Here is a 17,032-nt window from a genome sequence, read left to right on the forward strand (position 1 = left end):
CTCTTAACCACTACACCACACTGGCTCTCTGCCTGGTTCTCTGTAACTTGGCTTCTCGCAGCGAGGGAACTGCCAGAAGGCCCTCGGCGCTGGACCTCAGTGTCCGGGCTGAATGATGGAGGTGGAGACACTCCTTCAGGTATACTGGACCAAGGCCGTTTAGGGCTTTAAAGGTCAGCACCAATACTTTGAATTGTGCTCGGAAACGTACTGGGAGCCAGTTTCAAGACCGGTGTTATATGGTCTCGGCGGCCACTCCCAGTCACCAATCTAGCTGCCGCATTCTGGATTAGTTGTCGTTTCCGGGTCACCTTCAAAGGTAGCCCCACGTATAGAGCATAAATGTGTTGTGGGTCTATTGGTTTGCTATTGTTTGTAATTTTATTATGTATTTTGTGGTTTTTAGATTGTAATTTTATGTTGTGAACTGCCCTGAGATCTATGAATGAAGGGTGGTTCATATACAAACTACTACAGTCATCCCTCATGTTATGTTTGCTTCAGGTTGCGCGTTTTCAGGTTGCATCCCGGAAGTACCAGAAAGGGTTACTTCTGGGTTTCGCCGTATGCGCAGACGCGCAAAATAATGTCCCGCGCATGTGTTCTTTTCAGGTTGCGAATGGGCCTCTGGAATGGATCCCGTTCGCAACCAGAGGTACCACTGTACTAATAATAATAATAATAATAGGGCCAGCCAAACCTCCCTGGGTAGGGCATTCCATACACGGAACCACTGCCACAAAGGCCCATACTCGTGTTGCCACAATCCAGACCTCTCATGGAGATGACACATGAAGAAGGACCTCTGATGATGACCGCAGGGTCCGAGTCCGTTCATATGGAGAGAGGTATTGTGGTCCTGAACTGTTTAAGGCTTTATAGGTCCGAACCAGCACTTTGAGTTGGGCCTAGGAACTAATTGGCAGCCAGGGCAGTTGGGCCATGATCGATGTGCGGCACTCAAACCGTCTTACCCCGGTGAGCAACCTGGACACTGAATTCTGCACCAGCTGAATTTGGCTTCTCACATTTCCCTCTGGATGGCACAGAGGGTAGGGATTTGTATCCTGCTAAACGACTGCAGCAGCCAACAGATTTTAGCATTTTACACACACACAAGTACACACATATATTGTGTTTTGTGTTTATGTTTATTTTTGTCCAGACCTTCCTAACCTTTGAAGGGAAAGGCAGTGCTTTCCAGGAGGTGAAAACACTCTTGAGCCAGGTGGAGAGCTATTTCCCCGAAGTGGACGTCAGTCACATGAGCAGATGGATGAAGGGCCAAGAAGCAGAACTACAGAGCGTGATCGGCAGGTGTCAGGGAAGAGAGAAGGAGCTCCACGTCACTTTGCAGCAGTTTGCTAGGTAAGAAGGCCAAGTGCACTAGGCCCAGCTTATTTTAAGGACCACCAACAGCCCTTTTATGTATTTATTCGAGACGTTTCTATCCTACCTTGAGATTACGTTGTCTTCAAGGTTAAAGGTAAAGGGACCCCTGACCATTAGGTCCAGTTGTGACCGACTCGGGTTGCGGCACTCATCTCGCTTTATTGGCTGAAGGAGCCGGCGTACAGCTTCCAAATCATGTGGCAAACCAGAGCAGCACACGGAAACGCCGTTTACCTTCCTATCGGAGTGGTACCTATTTATCTACTTGCACTTTGACGTGCTTTCAAACTGCTAGGTTGGCAGGAGCGGGGACCGAGCAACAGGAGCTCACCCCAGCGCAGGGATTCGAACTGGCGACCTTCTGATCAGCAAGCCCTAGGCTCTGTGGTTTAACCCACAGCGCCACCCGCATCCCTTGTCTTCAAGGTTACCCATACAATATTATAACAATAAACGGCAGCAACAACAGAAACCCACAAATGTGGGTGTGTGCGCACAGAGAAGGAGATACAAGCCAGGAAAGGTCAGGTTCCAGCTTTCGGGGAGTAACTTTGGGATTTGTTTGTTTTGGCTAGAATCCCAAGATCCACCACTCTGAATTAAAGGATTTTGAGTACCTCTACTGAAAAACCCACAAACTTTCTTCATCCACCTCAGCCGTATAACTTTAGGAATCAATTCATTTTGCTGTTGCGGTTTTTAAAGATTTTCTTGGTTTACAAAAATTTGTGCAGCGTCTCTTTTCTCAGGTTGCAAAGTCTTTTATATATATCAGTTACGTATACAGTGGTACCTTGGTTGTCGAACTTAATCCGTTCTGGGAGTCCGTTCGACTCCCGGAACAGTTCGAAAACAAAGGTGAGGCTTCCGATTGGCTGCAGGAGCTTCCTGCACTCAATTGGAAGTTGCGTCAGACTTTCGGCTTCCAAAAAAGTCTGCAAACCGGAACACTCACTTCCGGGTTTGTGGCATTTGGGAGCCAAACCGTCTATTTATTTATTTTTTATAAAATTTTTATTAGTTTTACAAAGTTTTTTTTTTAAACAAACACACACATAAAAAGACATACAAACACGTATAGTTTCATAACAATTTTTTCATAAACCTCTTTTCTCGGACTTCCCCATACCTCCCCTTTCTGCATCCCAATGTCCATAGTTTTTTAACAACTTCTAAATATTTCTTTCCAACCTCTGTCATGTTAATCTTTTCTTTAATCTGATCTTATATCACTGTAACCCTTTCTTTCTAAAAACCTCGACATTCTAACATTCATCAAGTTTATAGTAGTCCTTAAGATAGATTTTAAATTTCTTCCATTCTTCTTCCGCCGTCTCTCGGATTCTGCCAGTCATTTCTGCCAATCCCATATAGTCTATCACCTTCATCTGCCATTCTTCCAGGGTGGGTAGATCTTGTGTCTTCCAATACTTTGCGATAAGTATTCTCGCTGCTGTTGTAGCATACATAAAGAAATTTCTATCTTTCTTTGACACCAATTGGCCGACAATGCCCAAGAGAAAGGCCTCTGGTTTCTTGGGGAAAGTACATTTAAGTACCTTTTTCATTTCATTATATATCATTTCCCAGAAAGCCTTAATCTTCGGGCATGTCCACCAAAGATGATAGAAAGTGCCTTCAGTTTCTTTACATTTCCAACACCTGTTATCAGGCAAATGGTAAATTTTTGCTAGCTTGACTGGGGTCATGTACCACCTGTAAACCATTTTCATAATGTTTTCCTTTAAGGCATTACATGCCGTAAATTTAATACCAGTGTTCCATAACCATTCCCAGTCAGCAGACATGATGTTATGACCAATGTCCTGTGCCCACTTAATCATAGCTGATTTAACTGTTTCATCTTGAGTATTCCATTTCAGCAGCAGATTATACATTCTTGACAAATTCTTAGTATTGGGTTCTAACAGTTCAGTCTCTAATTTTGATTTTTCCACCTGGAAGCCAATTTTCCTGTCTTGTTTGTAAATCTCCATTATTTGATAATAATGGAGCCAATCTCGTACTATAGGTTTCAGTTTCTCATGACTCTGTAATTTCAATTTATCTCCATCTTGTTCCAAAATTTCCCAATACTTTGGCCAGGGGAGCCAAACCATCTAAGTACCAAGGCGTTTGACAACCAAGGTATGACTGTAATGTGAGACATGTAATTAGTGTTGTATACAGAATAAGGTTTGGGAAGAAGAAAGGGGGGAGGGAGTGGTTGCTGTTGTTGTTAAGCAATTAAGGGCCAGCAATCTTTGCCAATCTTATGTCAAATCAGTCGGTAGAGCATGAGACTCTGGATCTCAGGGTCATAGGTTTGAGCCCCACGTTGGGCAAAATATTCCTGTATTGCGGGGGGTTGGACCTGGTCTCTTCCAGCTCTACAAATTCCATGATTCTGTGAAATCACCCACAATCAATCCTGCTTTGCCCTCTCTTTTGTAAGCAATGCAACGTGAAAACTATAACTGTGAAAAGCAATAGTCGAAGAGCAGAAACCAGATGCACCATTAAAGATCTAGACAAATGAAGTGGTCTGGACTTGGTGCCTTAAAAGCTGGTACTGGGAGCAAGACCCTTTCACAGCATTTGCCTTAAATAGTTGTATAATTATTCTCATGTACCGTAATCCTTGTATTTATTTCCTTACATGTTTTTCCCCCCAGACTTGAATATCTGTTCCGTAGCTTAGAGGAATGGCTAAGCCTTCAGGAAAAGAAATGGCAAGAGAATCAAGTAGAGAAGCCGAGGCTGGAGCATTTTTATCAAATTCTTCTAAAACAGAGGTATCCTGCCTTTAGGTTTTTAAATATTTGTTCACTGCTTTGGCCAGTTATACAGGATAAACAGATCATATGAAATTGCCCGCTGTTGATTCTGATTGATATCGGTAGACATCTGGTACGGTGGCAGCTAGCACTTTTGAGTCTCGAGGGCCACATTGCCCCATGGTAAATGCTCCAGGGGCAATATACCAAAGTTAGGGCTGCCATACGTCCGGATTCTCCTGGACAAGACCGGGATTTGGGCAGCCAAATTGGCAAAATGTTCCGGAAATCTGGGAGAGGGGTGTAATTAAAAACAAACAAACCAGAAAAATGACAAAAAAGCCCCTAAACTTGATAAATATTTTTTTTAAAAAAAGAGTAAATGTGGGTGTGGCTGAAGCTGCAGTTGTAAAGACGACATAATGAATAAGCCGAAGCAATTATTTTAAAATGTTTTTTAAAGCACCAAGAATAAATTATTTTTGATAAATATACCCCGAATCACACCAAACCCCTCATTGAATAAGTTTATTGAATGAGTTAAATGTTTAACAAGAGCTACCAACAATTGAACCAAATTAATAATAATAATAATAATAATAATAATAATAATAATAATAATAATAATAATTTATTATTTATACCCCGCCCATCTGGCTGGGTTTCCCCAGCCACTCTGGGCGGCTTCCAACAAAACACTAAAATACAATAACCTATTAAACATTAAAAGCTTCCCTAAACAGGGCTGCCTTCAGATGTCTTCTAAAAGTTTGGTAGTTATTTTTCTCTTTGACATCTGGTGGGAGGGCGTTCCACATGGTGGGTGCCACTACTGAGAAGGCCCTCTGCCTGGTTCCCTGTAACTTGGCTTCTCGCAGCGAGGGAACCACCAGAAGGCCCTCAGAGCTGGACCTCAGTGTCCGGGCAGAATGATGGGGGTGGAGACGCTCCTTCAGGTATACTGGACCAAGGCCGTTTAGGGCTTTAAAGGTCAGCACCAATACTTTGAATTGTGCTCGGAAACGCACTGGGAGTCAGTGTAGGTCTTTCAAGACCGGTGTTATATGGTCTTGGTGCCCGCTCCCAGTCACCAGTCTATCTGCCGCATTCTGGATTAGTTGTAGTTTCCGGGTCACCTCCAAAGGTGGCCCCACGTAGAGCGCATTGCAGTAGTGCATGCAGAATACGAGCCTTACCTCTGACCTATGGTCCCTTACGTTGCAAAAGAAAATAATCTGTTTTTGTGTGTGTTTTTTTCTTTCCTCTCCCAGAGAGTCATTTGATTCTCTTGCTTGGCTGGCAAGTTCTTTGAGGCTCTCTGGTTTATCTAAGGAGGAAGTGGTGCTGGTAACACCTCAGCTTGTCGACAGGTACAAGGCGCTGCTCACCTGTGTCTGTAAAAGCCTTGACGTTTCCCAGGTCCTTTCTGCAGAGGAAAATAATTTTGAAGAACTTGCCCAGAGTATGATCCGCTGGGTGCAAAGGCTGAAAGACACAATCTTAGGCCTAAGCTCTAAGGAATCCAAGGCACCGCTGGAAGAAAGCCTGGAGAAAATAAAGGTACTAAAAGAGACAACTCACATGGTGTGATGTGATGCTCTTCCCCTTGAACCTCTTTGCTCACTGTCAGCTCAGATGACTCTAATCTGGAGTCTGCATTTGTGAATTGACACAGTAGCATCATGGGGTAGAATTGCAGCGCTATGGCACACAGGGATCCTCTGGACAATGTGTTTATTTGAGCATTCATCCTGTCTTGGTTTCATAAGGCTTTTGCGGGGTTTCAATTATACCTGGCCTTTATTGAGCCTTCTTTCTGATTTCGGCCCCATCTGCACTATACATTTTAAGCAGTTATCATAACACTTTAAAGAGTCATGCATTTCCCCCCTCCACAAAGAATTCTGGGAACTGTAGTTTACTAAGGGTGGTAAAGAGTTGTTAGGAGACCCCTGTTCCCTGCACAGAACCACAATTCTCAGAGTTCCCTGGGGAAAGGGACTTACAGTGGTACCTCGGGTTACAGACGCTTCAGGTTACAGACTCGGCTAACCCAGAAATAGTACCTCGGGTTAAGAACTTTGCTTCAGGGCGAGAACAAAAATTGTGCGGCAGCGGGAGGCCCCATTAGCTAAAGTGGTACCTCAGGTTAAGAACAGTTTCAGGTTAAGAACAGACCTCCAGAACGAATTAAGTTCTTAACCCGAGGTACCACTGTACTACTAAATCACTCTGAGAATTGTAGCATTCGCGAACTGACGTAGTTAACATAATTCCTGTAGGACATCCTGCCCATAATTACAAAGGGAATACTGTAAGTCTGCTGAGGGCAGCAAAGTCCCCTCCGGCATTTTTGTTTTTAGAATGGAAACACCCACCCACCCCATCGCCCAAAAGTTCTTTGGTTGCACCCATCCCCTGAAGATTAGTCCAGTTTTTGGTTGGGGGTACGCGGGTGGCGCTGTGGGTAAAAGCCTCAGCGCCTAGGGCTTGCCGATCGAAAGGTCGGCAGTTCGAATCCCCGCGGCGGGGTGCGCTCCCGCTGCTCGGTCCCAGTGCCTGCCAACCTAGCAGTTCGAAAGCACCCCCGGGTGCAAGTAGATAAATAGGTACCGCTTACCAGCGGGAAGGTAAATGGCGTTCCGTGTGCTGCGCTGGCTCGCCAGATGCAGCTTTGTCACGCTGGCCACGTGACCCGGAAGTGTCTCCGGACAGCGCTGGCCCCCGGCCTCTTGAGTGAGATGGGCGCACAAACCCCAGAGTCTGTCAAGACTGGCCCGCTCGGGCAGGGGTACCTTTACCTTTACCTTTTATTCTTCCTACCCACCCAAAACACTAAAAAAAAAAATGGGCCAAATACTTTAGCTTAGCAGTAGCACCAGCATTCCAAAGAATGCTTTAATATTTTAAATTCAGAGTGAGCTCCCCCCCCGCCCGCCCCAATATTCCTTTTCCATTTCTTCATCTTTTTCTTCCATTCTTTTGCCATCTTTTTCTTCCATTCATGAGCCACTTGGCAACCGGGCTGCAGTAGCATCTAACTTTTACAGTACGGCTCTTTATTGTAGCTACAACATTAAAAGGTAAAGGGACCCCCGACCATTAGGTCCAGTCATGACCGACTGGGTTTGCAGCGCTCATCTCGCTTTATTGGCTGAGGGAGCTGGCGTACAGCTTCCGGGTCACGTGGCCAGCATGACTAAGCCGCTTCTGGCGAACCAGAGCAGTGCACGGAAACGCTGTTTACCTTTCCGCCAGAGCGGTACCTATTTAACTACTTGCACTTTGACGTGCTTTTGAACTGCTAGGTTGGCAGGAGCAGGGACCGAGCAACAGGAGCTCACCCCATCGCGGGGATTCGAACCGCCGACCTTCTGATCGGCAAGTCCTAGGCTCTGTGGTTTAACCCGCAGCCCCACCCGCATCCCTCGCAGCTACAACATTAGGCTTAACCTAAAAAGCAAAACCAGTATGTGTGGAACCAGTTACCCCCATGCTGTTTCTTACAACACAGGAGATTCTACAGCTGAAAGAGGAGGGTGATGCTAAACTACAAAATATTGTCTGCCTTGGGGAACACGTGAAGAGCAAGAATGGGAGCAAGAATCTCACTGTTGAGCGTATGATTTCTGATGTCCGAAACCAGTGGGAGAGCACCATTCAAATGGCCAGAGGATATCTAAGGTAGGTAACATGGAGAGGGAACATGGAGAGGAAAGATGTCATACAATTGAAAGAGATGGTCCTCTGTATCTCTTGGTTCTCATTCCCTGGCAGAAAACATTCTTACTCAGGAATTAGAGGTCTCTGGGGTGGTAAATATGTATCTTGACCAATACCTAACTCTGTCTCATGTATAGGCTGTCAGTTTGCATTTCTTAGTGCAGGAAGTATTGATCTGATGATGTGAAGAGATCTTCCCTATTTTAATTTATTCAAGAGGGTTCTGGAAGCTTCTCTGTGTGAAAGAAACAAGCAGGAGGTTTATGATGTTTGGGTTATTCCTTCAGAGAAGCTGAGTGCATGAAAGACGAGAAGGCTGAACCACAGACTAAACGGAAGAAGAAAGCGAAACTTGGCTGTGTGGAAGAACGAGAGGCCGGGAACATCCAGAATACTGCGCTCAGACATGATGGACAGATCCAAGAGAAGGCAGGTGCAGAGGAACTGCTGATCTCATTTGATGCTCCTGATATCAGCCTGATGGAAGTGCTTGGTGGAAGCCAGAAAGGAGGATCAGTAAGTGTTATGGGATGGAATGTGTGCCCACTACAAAGGGAAATCAGAGTAGCCTCTCCCTCTCTGTCTCTCTGAGCTCTGGTTGAGTTCAGTTTTCATGGGCTGGAGGAGAAAGACGAGATTCCTAGAGGATAGGCTTCCATATCCCAGTGGTTCTCAACCTGTGGGTCCCCAGATGTTGTTGGACTACAACTCCCATCATCCCTGAGCTCTGGCCTTGCTAGCTAGGGGTGATGGGAGTTGTAGTTCAACAACATCTGGGGCTCCACAGGTTGAGAAAGGCTGCCTAATGTGAGCCTATGTCAAAAGATCCACTGGTCATTTGACCTAGTGCCTCCACCCACTCGAGGGATCGCCTTGCCCACTTGGCCCCTTGGATCTGCAGAACTGCCACTGCTGCAGGTGCCACATAATATTTGTTCTGCAATGGTAAGAAGTCAATCTTTGGGTGTGGCGAACCCTGTACTTTGGAACTCTTTGCATCTTCCCATCAGGAAGGTGCCTTCACTGTACTCTTTTTCAATGCCTGCTAAAAGCATTTGTGTCCAGGCAACCTTGTCCATCTGATTTTAGCTTATTGTAGATTTTGGTGGTTTTTTTTTGAATTCCTGTTTTTAACTCTGTCTTAATGGTCAATTTTAATATTTGTTTTGTTTTTATTTTTTTGCAAGCCACTTAGAGGTTCTGTTTACAATCAAGAAGTATGTTTTGTTGTTGTTAAATAAAATGCAAAATGGTCTCCCATCTTTGGAGGTGAAGCGAGAGAGAGGTGACCACAGGAAACAGTCTTCTTGCTGTGCTGGTGGACTTAACCTATTTTATCTATTTTTGTGCTCTAGTCATTGCGCATCATGCTAAACATACCGTATTTTTCGCCCTATAGGACGCACTGGCCCATAGGACGCACCTAGTTTTTTGGGGGAGAAATCAAGGGGAAAAAATTTATTTCCCCCCCAGGTTTGCGCAGCCATCCCCAAGCTAGAAGAGGGAGACAGAGCACTCCGTCTCCCTCTTCTGCCTTCAGGGACAGCTTGCCCCGCTGTCCTCCGAGTTTGTGGGGCTGGCGGGGGGAGAAGCAAGCCCGCTATCCCGCGAGCTTGTGGGGCTGGCGGGGGGAGAAGCAGTCTTGCTTCTCCCCCCGCCAGCCTCCAGATCAGGTCGGGGAATAGCGAGGTGGCGGCGCTCCGCCATCCCTCTATCCCCCGAGCTTGTGGGGCTGGCGGGGGGAGAAGCAAGCTTGCTTCTCCCCCCCGCCAGCCTCCAGATCAGGTCGGGGAATAGTGGGGTGGCGGTGCTCCGCCATCCCCCTATCCCCCGAGCTTGTGGGGCTGCAGGCTGCTGCCCACAAGCCTTGCGAGCCTGCGGGACATCCCTCTGGGCTTGCAAGACTTGCAGATAGCTTCCTGAAGCCTGGAAAGCGAGAGGGATTGGTGCGCACCGACCCCTCTCACTCTCCAGGCTTCAGCGAAAGCCTGCATTCGCCCCATAGGGCGCACACACATTTCCCCTTCACTTTTGGAGGGGGGAAAGTGCGTCCTATAGGGCGAAAAATACGGTACGTTTAGTGCATCAGGTTCACATGCTGCTCCTTTCATGCAGCTCAGAGGAGGAGTTAGGAAGTTTCCACTTTGTTTAGCCATGGTTTGTCATGCTGACTGACCTAAGAAACCGTGGCTTACATTAACTATGCTTTGCTTGAAGCAAGGTTGACTTGAAGCTCAAAAGCAAAGTGGCATGCCAACATGACCATTCTCTCTTAATGAGGAACTGGGTCACAATGCCAACCATGTAGCCTGCAGTGGGGGCACTGCCAACAAGGCCTCACCTGCCAACTGTAAGGTGCAAGATATTGGGAAAGGATGCTTCCTGAAGAACTTGGGGCCCAAACAATTTAGGACCTTATATGCTAGTACTAATACAGTGGATGCTCAGGTTGCGAACGTGATCCGTGTGGGATGCACGTTTGCAACCCGCAGCGGTTCGTCTGAGCACGCGCGAGTTGCAATTCAGCACGTCTGCACATGCACAAAGTGCGATTTAGTGCTTCTGCGCATGCGCGGCCGCCAAAAACGGTCCGCAACCCAAAAAAAGCAACCTGAAGCATCTGTAACCCGAGGTATGACTGTACCTTGAAGTGGGAATAAGGCATTGCAATATGAGAATTGGGTGTTGCAAAAGTATAACTTGTTAGGCAATGATCCGGTGAACTCAAGATCACCTAGTCAGAGTTGGAGATGTTTAGATTTGTACTATTCTACCAGTGTGAAAGGGAGTTTGGCCACACCCCACAAAAAAGTTGAGTGGGTTGCAAGCCTAATGTTCGAAAAATAGATAAATAAAAATACTGTTCATTCTTGCTTTTGACTCAATCTCCCAGTTGCATTCCACTGGCAAGGAATTGCTCACAATGATTTTTATTATTTTTTGCTTGTGCCTTAAAAATTCTAGACTCCTCTCCCTGTCATACCTAGCTGATATGATTATTAGTCTGCCTTTTTCCTGCCGGTTCTTCGTGGACTTTAATTCTCTCATTTTCTTGTCACCTGAAGAAGGAATCCTTTAGAGCGAACAATCAGATGGAAGGAGGATCTCCGCAGCTTTTCCAGGAATGGCTGACAAATTATGAGCAGTTGTCAAGTCCTGTGGCAGCTGACACTGGAGAGGAACCAGCTCTGGTTGTTAAGGTAACTCAAGTTTATGCTGCATATCAAACTGTTGACCTCTGGCAGTTTTGGACTACAACTCCCATCAGCCCCAGCCTGCACAATTGTGAAGGAGCAGGCACACATTGCTCCTCTCCTGCTGCTGCTGGGAAACAAACCATTGCCTGGTTTGCTGTGTCGCCTGAACCCCAGGCTCCTGGTTTCTTTCCCCCACACAAGCCACAAGTGATCCCTTGGCTTCGGTTTGTGGTTTGGCTGGAGAAAGGCAAAACACCAGCTACCTTTAGATCACATGACAAACTGGACCGTGGCTTGTTTCTTCTGAAGCACAGCAGCAGGAGGAGGGAAGTGTACTGCCCACAGCTTCAGCAGCATGCACTAGCCAAGGGGTCAGCATTTTTTTTCAGCCGGGGGCTGGTCCACTGTCCCTCAGACCTTGTGGGGGGCCAGACTATTTTTTTTTTGGATGGGGGGAATGAACGAATTTGTATTCCCCACAGATAACCCAGAGATGCATTTTTAATAAAAGCACACATTCTACTCATGTAAAAACACCAGGCAGGCCCCACAAATAACCCTGAGATGCATTTTTAATAAAAGGACACATTCTATAGTCATACCTTCGGTTACAGACACTTCAGGTTGAGCGTTTTTGGGATACGGACGCACCGAAACCCGGAAGTACCGGAACTGGTTACTTCCGGGTTTTGGCGCATGCGCAGAAGCGCTAAATTGCGCTTTGCGCATGTGCAGAAACACCAAATCGCAACCCGCGTGTGCACAGATGCGGTGCTGGTTGCGGATGCTGCGGGCTGCGAACGTGCCTCCCGCATGGATCACGTTCACAATCCGAGCGTCCACTGTACTCATGTAAAAACACGCTGGTTCCTGAACTGTCCGCAGGCCGGATTTAGAAGGTGATTGGGCCGGATCCGGCCCCCGGGCCTTAGTTTGCCTACCCATGCACTAGCCTGCTTGTTAACAGTAAACCATCGTTTTTCTATGGCGTCACATGAGTTTATGTCACCACCTGTCATTCAAGGCAGGAAATGTCAGCAGTGTGATGCAGAAGAGGGGAAAAAAGAGCTAATGCTATTCTAGGCTGCATCAACAAAAGTATAGTGTCCAGATCAAGGGAAGTAATAGTACCAGTCTATTCTGCCTTGGTCAGACCACACATGGAATACTGTGTCCTGTTCTGGGCACCACAATTTAAGCAGGATATTGACAAGTTGAAACATGTGCAGAGGAACCTGTGATCAAGGGTCTGGAAACCAAGCCTTATGAGGAATGGTTGAAGGAGCTGGGTATGTTTAGCCCGGAAAAGAGGAGACTGAGAGGAGATGTGATAGCCATCTTCAAATATCTCAAGGGCTGTCACATGGAAGATGGAGCAAACTTGTTTTCTCCTGCTCCAGAGGGTAGGACTCAAACCACCAATGGCTTCAAGTTGCAAGAAAGGAGATTCTGACTAAGCGTCAGGAGAAACCTTCCGACAGTAAGACCTGCTTGACCATGGAACCGTCTCCCTCGTGAGGTGGTGGGCTTTTCATCCTTGGAGGTTTTTAAGCAGAGGTTGGATGGCCATCTGTCCTGGATACTTTAGCTGAGATACCTGCATTGTAGGGGCTGGACTAGATAACTCTTGGGGTCCCTTCCAATTCTATGATTCTGTGAAATGATCAGAGTTGAGTTCGAGGTAGAACCATGCTGATCGGAGGGCACCAGGTTGTCAAAGACTGGTTTAACATGACAGGCTATTTACGCCCCTGTTTCTGCAGTCTGAGATTGTATCGGCTTTTTAAGCAGACACCTTAAACTGCTTGCTCAAAGTTCCCACTTGAAGATCCCAAGCAGCCCCACAGAGAAGTGGCAGGATTGATTAAGGCAACCAGAGAGGAACTTTTCACATTTACAAGCTTTGCAAGAGCTATAAACAAGTTCCATCCTCACAGTGACAATTCTTCTGTGCAAATTTCTGTTCCTCCGACCTTCGTCACCCCTTTGGCCTATTCTTCTTTTGCTATAGAAGTTGGTTCCATTAAGAAAGCAATTGACATTTCAGTAACTTCTGTCCCGAGAAGGTTAAGATTCCCCCCGCCCCTTTCTCTCCCTCGTCTCTCCCCACCTACCTCTCCCCATTTCTATTTATCAGGGGCTAAAAGGAAGCTTGATGGAAGCCCACAATTTCCCAAGCTCGACAGGCAAGAGTGGAAAGCCGCTGCCGAAACCGGGGCAAATGCCGCCTGATGATAATCTTCTCAATGAGCTTCAGCAGCAATCGCTTGGCTATCAAAAGAAATTGCAAGCTGCGCATTGCCGCTTGGAAGTGCCTCCAATCGCTTTGCCGTTAATGAATGGGAAAGTAATGGGGACTGACCCTGCTCCTTCGTCCATTACAAATCCATCACCAGAAAGCAAGGTAATAATCTCTGTTGTTGCACAACTTCATTGAAGGATGTTGTTAAGTGCTATTATTGAACACGGGCAGCTCTTCAGCCAATACAGCCGTTTATCTAGAGCTCCTGCAGCCTCGCACTTTCTCTCTCCGGGTTTCTGGTAACAGAGGGAGGCAGAGATACTGTGAACTATAGCACAGCGCTCCAGGTGTTACTAAACTACAACTCCCATCCAGTTGTGTAGTGGCAAATTCAGAAGTGCAGAGGTGGTCACAGTCGCACCCCTTCCCTTCTAAGATTAAACCACTGTCTTAAAATTTTACAGTTATAATTATTGCAATAACAACAACAACAACAACAACAATAACAACCAGGGGTGCATTACAATGATCACTGCAGATCTCTGCATGTGGCCTTTCAGCTAGATCTGCTATTTTCTGTGTACATCCATGGGCAGATGATTTGGAGCACGCCCAGTATCTTATTTTGGAGGGGCTTAAGCCTCTCTCTTGCTCTCTTACGACTTTTTGAAACTGTGAAGGAGCCCACCCCCTGCAGCAAAGTCTTGGTAGGAAGTTATGAGTTCAAAACACGGCATCATTCGTGGAAAGAGCTTGTGGATACCCAGTGAAGCTGAGCGTTGGCCAGTTTAGGAGAGATGAACGAAGATAGAAACTTCACGCAGTTCATAGTCAAAACCGTGAACCTTGCTCCCCAGGAGGCTGTGATTCCCACAAACATGGATGACTTTAGAAGAGGATTAGGCAAATTCGTGAAGGGGGGATAAAGCTTTCAGCAGATACCAGCCATGAGGCAGCAAACCGTCCAAATACCAGTTGCTGGGAAAGAGTTCTGCTGTGCTCATGTTTTGCTCCCTGGCGCTGTGGGTTAAACCACAGACCTAGGACTTTTGCTGATCAGAAGGTTGGCGGTTCGAATCTCTGCGACGGGGTGAGCTCCCGTTGCTCGGTCCCTGCTCTTGCCAACCTAGCAGTTCGAAAACACAAAGTGCAAGTAGATAAATAGGTACCACTCCGGTGGGAAGGTAAACGGTGTTTCCGTGTGCTGCTCTGGTTCGCCAGAAGCGGCTTAGTCATGCTGGCCACATGACCCGGAAGCTGTACGCCGGCTCCCTCGCCCAATAAAGCGAGATAAGCACCGCAAACCCAGAGTCGGCCGCAACTGGACCTAATGGTCAGGGGTCCCTTTACCTTTACTACCCATGGACATCTGGTTGGTCACTATAAGAACAGGGTGCCGGACCAGATGGGCTATTGGCCTGATCCTGCAGGCTCTTTTCTTCTTATACTCCTCCAGTGAATCTAATGTTTAGCAATCACTCCTCAAAAGTATCGCCTACACAGCAATGAATCTATTAAGCTGCTTCTATCATTAGTATAATTAATTAGCCTATTAAGGGTAAGAACCATACATTAGCAGCCATTACCTGATTGGCAAATATTAGTCTTCAGCTCCGCAGCTTTTTATTGTAACCACTTGCTTGAATGTGTCTCGGTTTAGTTTCTTTGTTCCTTTCTCTGATTTTGCATCCCATTTAGATAGAAATTCCCCACTTAAGTCTTTTAGCAGTTGACTGCTCTTTATGCATTTTGCAGCCTCTCTTTAGAGTGAGAGTGATGCATCTTCTTAAATGGATAAAAATTACCATAATTGCATTATCAGGGAAGATGGAAGTTTGGTGTGGTTATGTTCAGTTTTGCATGTGAATGCAAACACTCCCTGGTCTTCCTTCATATTCCCTTCCTCTTTTCTAATCCTTTGGCTTTCTTCATTATCAGGGATTCTTATTTATTGATAGTATTATTCACCTGCACCCTCGTACCTGGTGTTGCTTAGGAGTTCTAAGAAACAAATGAAAACCCTGCAGTTTTTCAACCAGTGATTAAAGACCAGTGATATCCTAAGAGTTGTCCAAATGTAGAGCAAATAAATAACTTTCCAAATATATAGTAAAAGGTAAAGGTAAAGGACCCATGACAGTTAAGTCCAGTCGCGAACAACTCTGGGGCAGTGGTGCTCATCTTGCTTTACTGGCCGAGGGAGCTGATATTTGTCTGCAGACAGTTTTCTGGGTCATGTGGCCAGCATGACTAAGCCGTTTCTGGCAAAACCAGAGCAGCGCACGGAAATGCCGTTTACCTTCCCGCCGGAGTGGTACCTATTTATCTACTTGTACTGTGATGTGCTTTCAAACTGCTAGGTTGGCAGGAGCAGGGACCGAGCAACGGGAGCTCACCCCGTCGCGGGGATTCGAACCGCCGACCTTCTGATTGGCAAGCCCAAGAGGCTCAGTGGTTTAGACCAAAGCGCCATCCGCATCCCTAAATATATAGTAGGTACAGTCAAACCTTGATTGTCGAACGTAATCCGTTCCAGAAGCACGTTTGGCTTCTGAAATCTTCTACAACTGAGGCACAGCTTCTGATTGGTTGCAGGAGCTTCCTGCACTCAAGTGGAAGCCGCGTCAGACGTTTGGCTTTTGAAAACCGGAGCATTTACTTCCGGGTTTTCAGCGTTGGGAGCCGAAGCGTTCCAAACTGTATAATGCCCTTAGAATGAAGGGAGGGCAGTAAATGAATAAACAATAGTCAGGACTGAAGAGCAAGGCGGGACTGAGTCAGACCCAAAGAATGACCAAGGACAAAAGAGACTAGCAGAGTCCAGGAGCACTTTGCCACTCAAGCAAGACTCAACTGAAACAGGAAGCACTTTATATATTTTTCCTGCCCAGGAGCATTCAGTGGGTGCAATCACTTTGGAGCCTGAAGTTATTTCTCTGAGAAGCTGTTCACTGCAGTTCAGAATTCACCAGGCAGAAGAACTGCACACAGATCCACAAGATCCCAACACTGGCTTAAGGTCTCCACTTCTTCCTCAATCCTGATTTGGAAGCACCGCAGCCTCCTGGGTTTTGCACAGAACCTTCAGCAAAAAATTGCTTCGCTGAATAACCGCAGCCAACACAATGCATCTAAGACAAAGGATATGACTTCTTCCCGGATGATCTGGCTTCCCACTGTGTTTGAGCCCTAGAAGTGCTTCTGTTTGAGATTAACTTCTGGATGGATCACATAGAAATAAATGCTCAGTTGCAGAGTGAGCCAAATGAAAGCAGCGTGTTGATTACCTGTTTGTGTTTTCAGGGCTCTGAGATGGAAGTGGTTTCGCAGGGGGGTCATCTTCCCGAAGACCAGGCAACTGCAGATTATGCAGAGATGGTGCAAAAGGTCAAGAAAGCGAAAATCTCGGCTGCAGAGTTAGACATCGTGTTGATGAATGGTCAACTGAGGGAAATAGAGGTATGGAAAGAAGAGATTCGGGGCTCAGCCACACTTCCACTTGTTTCGCTGCTTTCCCCTGGGAAAACCCACTGTTTACCACTGAATTGGAGCCAATCACATTTTTTCCAGGTTGATGTTTGTTCTAATTTAGCAGTAAAGAGTGGGTTTTCCCAGGGAAAAGCAGTAGCAGGGCAAAAGCAAGACCGCTTGGGTTCGTCCCTAGAATGCATGGGACAAGCGTAAAACTGCTCGGATCCATG

At 46.5% G+C, this 17,032-nt stretch overlaps 1 protein-coding gene across 1 annotated transcript in view; it reads left to right on the forward strand.

Annotated features, from left to right (window-relative positions):
* Window positions 1–17,032, forward strand: part of SYNE2 (spectrin repeat containing nuclear envelope protein 2) — a 233,618-nt gene that overhangs the window by 72,092 nt on the left and 144,494 nt on the right. Inside the window, exons 37-44 of the mRNA XM_082236352.1 lie at window positions 1,166–1,368; window positions 4,068–4,187; window positions 5,441–5,729; window positions 7,684–7,853; window positions 8,180–8,408; window positions 10,958–11,092; window positions 13,227–13,493; window positions 16,635–16,790. Coding sequence (XP_082092478.1) covers window positions 1,166–1,368; window positions 4,068–4,187; window positions 5,441–5,729; window positions 7,684–7,853; window positions 8,180–8,408; window positions 10,958–11,092; window positions 13,227–13,493; window positions 16,635–16,790 — 1,569 coding nt within the window. The remainder of the gene's footprint in view (window positions 1–1,165; window positions 1,369–4,067; window positions 4,188–5,440; window positions 5,730–7,683; window positions 7,854–8,179; window positions 8,409–10,957; window positions 11,093–13,226; window positions 13,494–16,634; window positions 16,791–17,032) is intronic.

The sequence above is a fragment of the Podarcis vaucheri genome (assembly GCF_965113315.1).
Source record: "Podarcis vaucheri genome assembly, chromosome: 1".
In the NCBI taxonomy this organism is placed as follows: Eukaryota; Metazoa; Chordata; class Lepidosauria; order Squamata; family Lacertidae; genus Podarcis; species Podarcis vaucheri.